The 6,781-nt window shown below is 56.0% G+C and overlaps 1 protein-coding gene across 9 annotated transcripts in view; it reads right to left on the reverse strand.

Moving 5' to 3' along the window:
- Positions 1–4,040, reverse strand: part of LOC139273318 (F-box/LRR-repeat protein 2) — a 334,467-nt gene extending 330,427 nt beyond the window's left edge. For 7 of the 9 annotated variants that reach the window (XR_011595063.1, XR_011595064.1, XR_011595065.1 and 4 more), the window contains exon 1: positions 3,707–4,040. Coding sequence is in view for 2 of the 9 variants with exons in the window: in XM_070890121.1 (XP_070746222.1) it covers positions 3,707–3,736 (30 nt within the window). In the remaining 7 variants the exon portion in view is untranslated. The remainder of the gene's footprint in view (positions 1–3,706) is intronic. The other 2 variants (XR_011595067.1, XR_011595069.1) reach the window with 1 other exon arrangement.
- Between the last annotated feature and the right edge of the window lie 2,741 nt (positions 4,041–6,781).

Genomic DNA, 6,781 nt, shown 5'->3' on the forward strand with positions numbered 1-6,781 from the left:
CCCTCCCCCACACACACACACACCTCCCTCCCCCACACACACACACACCTCCCTCCCCCCACACACACACACCTCCCTCCCCCCACACACACACACACACACACACACCTCCCTCCCCCCACACACACACACACCTCCCTCCCCCCACACACACACACACCACCTCCCTCCCCCCACACACACACACACCTCCCTCCCCCCACACACACACACACCTCCCTCCCCCCACACACACACACATCCCTCCCTCCACACACACACACACCTCCCTCCCCCCACACACACACACACACCTCCCTCCCCCCACACACACACACACCTCCCTCCCCCCACACACACACACACCTCCCTCCCCCCACACACACACACACACCTCCCTCCCCCCACACACACACACACACCTCCCTCCCCCCACACACACACACACCTCCCTCCCCCCACACACACACACACCTCCCTCCCCCCACACACACACACCTCCCTCCCCCCACACACACACACCTCCCTCCCCCCACACACACACACCTCCCTCCCCCCATATCCCCCCCCACACACCTCCCTCCCCCCACACACACACACCTCCCTCCCCCCATATCCCCCCCCACACACACCTCCCTCCCCCCATATTCCCCCCCCCACACACACCTCCCTCCCCCCATATCCCCCCCACACACACCTCCCTCCCCCCATATTCCCCCCCCCACACACACCTCCCTCCCTCCATATTCCCCCCCCCCACACACATACGCCCCTCCCCCATACACAACCCTCCCTCCATATTCCCCCCCCACACACACGCCCCTCCCCCATACACAACCCTCCCTCCATATTCCCCCCCCCACACATACGCCCCTCCCCCATACACAACCCTCCCTCCATATTCCCCCCCCACACACATACGCCCCTCCCCCATACACAACCCTCCCTCCATATTCCCCCCCCCCACACACATACGCCCCTCCCCCATACACAACCCTCCCTCCATATTCCCTCCCCCCACCACCCTCCCTCCATATTCCCTCCCCCCACCTCCCTCCCCCCACACAGCCCCACCTCCCTCCCCCCACACAGCCCCACCTCCCTCCCCCCACACAGCCCCACCTCCCTCCCCCCACACAGCCCCACCTCCCTCCCCCCACACAGCCCCACCTCCCTCCCCCCACACAGCCCCACCTCCCTCCCCCCACACAGCCCCACCTCCCTCCCCCCACACACCCCCACCTCCCTCCCCCCACACACCCCCACCTCCCTCCCCCCACACACCCCCACCTCCCTCCCCCCACACACCCCCACCTCCCTCCCCCCACACACACACACACACACCTCCCTCTCCCCACACACACACACACACCTCCCTCCCCCCACACACACACACACACACACACACCTCCCTCTCCCCACACACACACACACCTCCCTCCCCCCACACACACACCTCCCTCCCCCCACACACACACCTCCCTCCCCCCACACACACACCTCCCTCCCCCCACACACACACCTCCCTCCCCCCACACACACACACACCTCCCTCCCCCCACACACACACACACCTCCCTCCCTCCCCCCCCCACACACACACACACCTCTATTCCCCCCCCACACACACACACCTCTATTCCCCCCCACACACACACACCTCTATTCCCCCCCCACACACACACACACCTCTATTCCCCCCCACACACACACACACCTCTATTCCCCCCCCACATACACACACCTCTATTCCCCCCCCACACACACACACACCTCTATTCCCCCCCCACACACACACACCTCTATTCCCCCCCCACACACACACACCTCTATTCCCCCCCCTACACACACACACCTCTATTCCCCCCCACACACACACCTCTATTCCCCCCCACACACACACCTCTATTCCCCCCACACACACACCTCTATTCCCCCCACACACACACCTCTATTCCCCCCCACACACACACCTCTATTCCCCCCCACACACACACCTCTATTCCCCCCCACACACACACCTCTATTCCCCCCCCCCACACACACACACCTCTATTCCCACCCCCCACACACACACACCTCTATTCCCCCCCCCCACACACACACACACACCTCTATTCCCCCCCCCACACACACCACCTCTATTCCCCCCCCACACACACACACCTCTATTCTCCCCACACACACACACACCTCTAATCCCACACACACCTCTATTCCCCCCCCCCCACACACACACACACACCTCTATTCCCCCCCCACACACACTCAATCTATTCCCCCCCACACACACACACACACAATCTATTCCCCCCCACACACACACACACACAATCTATTCCCCCCCACACACACACACACAATCTATTCCCCCCCCCCACACACACACACACACACAATCTATTCCCCCCCCCACACACACACACACACACAATCTATTCCCCCCCCCCCCCACACACACACACACACAATCTATTCCCCCCCCCCACACACACAATCTATTCCCCCCCCCCACACACACAATCTATTCCCCCCCCCCACACACACACAATCTATTCCCCCCCCCCACACACACAATCTATTCCCCCCCCCCACACACAATCTATTCCCCCCCCCCCACACACACTCTATTCCCCCCCCACACACACACAATCTATTCCCCCCCCCCACACATACACACACACACAATCTATTCCCCCCCCCCACACACACAATCTATTCCCCCCCCCCACACAAACACACAATCTATTCCCCCCCCCCCACACACACACACAATCTATTCCCCCCCCCCCCACACACACACAATCTATTCCCCCCCCCACACACACACACACAATCTATTCCCCCCCCCCACACACACACAATCTATTCCCCCCCCCACACACACACACACACACACACACACAATCTATTCCCCCCCCCACACACACACACACACACACACACACACACACAATCTATTCCCCCCCCCACACACACACACACACACAATCTATTCCCCCCCCCCCCACACACACACACACACACACACACAATCTATTCCCCCCCCCCACACACACACACACACACACACAATCTATTCCCCCCCCCCACACACACACACACAATCTATTCCCCCCCCCCACACACACACACACAATCTATTCCCCCCCCCCACACACACACACAATCTATTCCCCCCCCCCCACACACACACACACAATCTATCCCCCCCCCCCACCCCACACACACACACAATCTATCCCCCCCCCCCACCCCACACACACACACAATCTATTCCCCCCCCCCCCCACACACACACACAATCTATTCCCCCCCCCCCCACACACACACACACACACACACACACACCTCTATTCCCCCCTCCCTCCCTCCACAGTCCCAGCTCAATCACCCTTTCCCCACCGCACCCACAGACACTAACTAGAAACGTCTCGGTTCATAAACAATGAACGGAACTGACACCAAGCCGCCTACTCGGATTCGCCCCCGCCCGCCGGCCGGCCCGCGGACAGCCCAGCCCTCAGGACGAGCTGGGCTCCCTTCTCCCCCGGCAGTTGAGAAGCGAGGCTGCAGTGTACAGAGAGCCAGAGGGCGCGTTCCTCCTCCCCGCAGCCCAGCACACAGGCCCCAGCACACCATCACCGTGATGCGGCGGCCGGGAGGATGCGCCGTTCCTCTGCGGGCTGTCGGAGATGCAATTACCGAGAGAAGGCGACGGACTCACCTCAAACCGGCCCCTAGTAATCCCATTCATGGCTGCCCTCGCCCTCCTGCTGCTCCGTGCTCCGTGCTCCCTCCTCCTCCTCCTGCTGCTGCTGCTGCTCCTGCCGCCGCCGCGGGCCAATCCCGGTCCCCGGCTCCGTTTCGCTCTCGGTCCCCTCCGCCTCCGCTGCTCCCAATTGGCGATCCAACATGGACGCACCAACCCCAACCGTCGCCTGACGTCACCCCGTCAAACACGGCGATTGAAAGCCGGCTGCTTTTACCTTCAATACCTTTACCCCATCGGGTAATTTAAATACATTTTCCAGTGAAGGGTGGGGGACATCCCCTGTAAAGGCTTTTTAAAGTTTAGATGCAGGCGTGGCGTGGCGTGGCGTGACGTGCCGCGCCCTGCGCGCCTGACGTCACTTACCCGGGAATCCAGCGCATGGGGTTTGTTTTGGTTTTTCTGTCTGTACATAGCTGCCTGGCTGAATAATTGTTTCTGTTCGTGGAGTTCTCCGGGCCTTATTCAAAATTCAACAGGAAAAAAAATCCCGTATATCTGCTTGTATCCCTTCCCCAATTTATCCTTTCTCTTGACTTTCCATTTCCCTTCCATTCTTTTTCATTTTCTCTTTAAGTCAAAGAAGAAAAAAGTTATTTATTCCTCGGAGTCACTCCTTCCCTTTGTTTTTACTCACTGCTGTATATATTTTATGCACGCTGCTGGCTCTCATTCTTTTCTCCTCTCAGCGTCCAGGCACATTGGAGGATCCTACCCTTTGATTCTTAATAGATTCTATGCTCAACATGTTCAGCCACTGTGCAACAGCAATCAACAAAGCAAATAGAACCGTAACTTTATAACCAAAACAGTGCAGTACATGTCACATAGGCCATACTTAAAACAATACAGTGCTCTAACCAGACTGCACGTTGAGTGCGTTGTGCAGTTGTGGTTATGAAGATCAAAGGAAGACATCTCAGCATTGGAGGCAATGCAGAGATGAGCTATGAAATTGATTCCTAGCAAGTTCATAGCTTGAGATTATGAGAAAAAGCTGGCGGTCTTGGGATTTTCAGCCTTGAAAGCAAGCAACTGAGAGACATGCAGTGCTCAAATAATAAGTTCAAAAATCACCATCACTTAACACTAAGCTATTCTGATATCCTTGTCTTCTTAGGCAGTCCCTTGGAGTCGAGGATGACTTGCTTCCACACTAATAGTTCTCAGGTGAAAATAATGCGAGACCAACAGTCTCTGTCACAGTTGGGGCAGACGGTGGTTGAATGGACGGGTAGATGGGGTGCTTGGGTTGCCGTGCGCTCCTTCCGCTGTTTGCGCTTGGCTTCCACTTGCTTTCGGCGAAGAGACTCGAGGTGTTCGCCGCCTTCCCGGATGCTTCTCCTCCACTTTAAATGGTCTTGGACTAGAGATTCCCAGGTGTCGGTGGGGATGTTGCTCTTTTTCAAGGAGGCTTTGAGGGTGTCCTTGAAGCATTTCCTCTGCCCACCTGGGACTCGCTTGTTGTGTCGGAGCTCTGAGTAGAGCGCTTGTTTTGGGAGTCTAGTATCGAGCATGCAGATGATGTGGACAGTCCATCGGAGCTGATTGAGCATGGTCAATGCTGGGGATGTTGGTACGCCTATCCTACTAATGGATTTGCAGGATCTTAAGGAGGCAGCGTTGTTGGTACTTCTCCAGTGCTTTGAGGTGCCTGTTGTACATCATCCATGTCTCTTAAACATATAGAAGAGCGGATATCACTACTGCTCTAGACCATGAGCGTGGTGCCAGGTTTGAGATCCTGGTCTTCAAACACACTCCACCTCAGGCGACCGAAGGCTGTACTGGCACACTGAAGGTGATGCTGGACTTCGTCATCGATGTCTGCCCTTATTGACAGTCGGCTCCCGAGGTATGGAAAATGGTCTACATTGTTCAAGGCCTCGTCATGGATCTTGATAATCGGGGAGCAGTACTGTGTGGCGGGGGCAGGTTGGTAGAGAACCTTTGTCTTACGGGTGTTTAATGTAAAGCCCATACTCTCGTACGCTTCGGTGAAGGTGTTGACGATGCCAGTACTTGGAGCAAGGGTGTTGCCATGTTCATTGCTTTTATCCAGAGTCTGCTTCACAAAATTACGAGCCATGTTTTTAATTCATTCATGGGATGTGGGCATCGCTGGCAAAGCCAGCATCTATTGCCCATTCCTAATTGCCCTTGAGAAGGTGGTGGTGAGCCACCTTCTTGAACCGCTGCAGTTTGTGACTTGAAGTTACTCCCACAGTGCTGTTAGGGAGGGAGTTCCAGGATTTTGACCTAGCGATGATGAAGGAACAGCAATATATTTCCAAGTCAGGATGGTGTGTAACTTGGAGGGGAACTTGGAGGTGATGGTGTTCCCATGCGTCTGCTATTGGTAGAGGTCGTGGGTTTGCGAGCTGCTGTTGAAGAAGCCTTGGCGAGTTACTTCAGTGCATCTTGTAGATGATACACACTGGAACCACGGTGCACCAGTGGTGGAGGAAGTGAATGTCTAAGGTGGTGGATGGGGTGTCATTCAAGTAGGTTGCTTTGTCCTGGATGATGTTGAGCTTCTTGAGTGTTGTTGGAGCTTCACTCATCCAGGCAAATGGAGAGTATTCCATCACACTCCTGAATTGTGCCTTGTAGATGGTGAAACGGTTTTGGGGAGTCAAGAGGTTAGACACTCGCCGCATGATACCCAGCCTCTGACCTGCTCTTGTATCCATAGTATTTACGTGACTGGTCCAGTTAGGTATCCGGTCAATGGTGACCCCCATGATGTTGATGGTGGCGGCTTCAGTGATAGTAATCTCGTTGAATATCAAGGGGAGGTGGTTAGACTCTCTCTTGTTAGTGATAGTCATTGCCTGGCACTTGTGTGGTGCGAATGTTACTTGCCACTTACCCCAAACTTGAATGTTGCCTAGGTCTTACTGCATGCAGGCATGGACTGCTTCATTATCTGAGGAGTTGCGAATGGAACTGAACATTGTGCAGTCATCAATGAACATCTCCTTTTCTGACCTTAAGCTAGAGGGAAGGTCATTGATGAAGCAGCTGAAG

The sequence above is a fragment of the Pristiophorus japonicus genome, chromosome 1 (genome assembly GCF_044704955.1).
Source record: "Pristiophorus japonicus isolate sPriJap1 chromosome 1, sPriJap1.hap1, whole genome shotgun sequence".
NCBI classification, from domain to species: Eukaryota; Metazoa; Chordata; class Chondrichthyes; family Pristiophoridae; genus Pristiophorus; species Pristiophorus japonicus.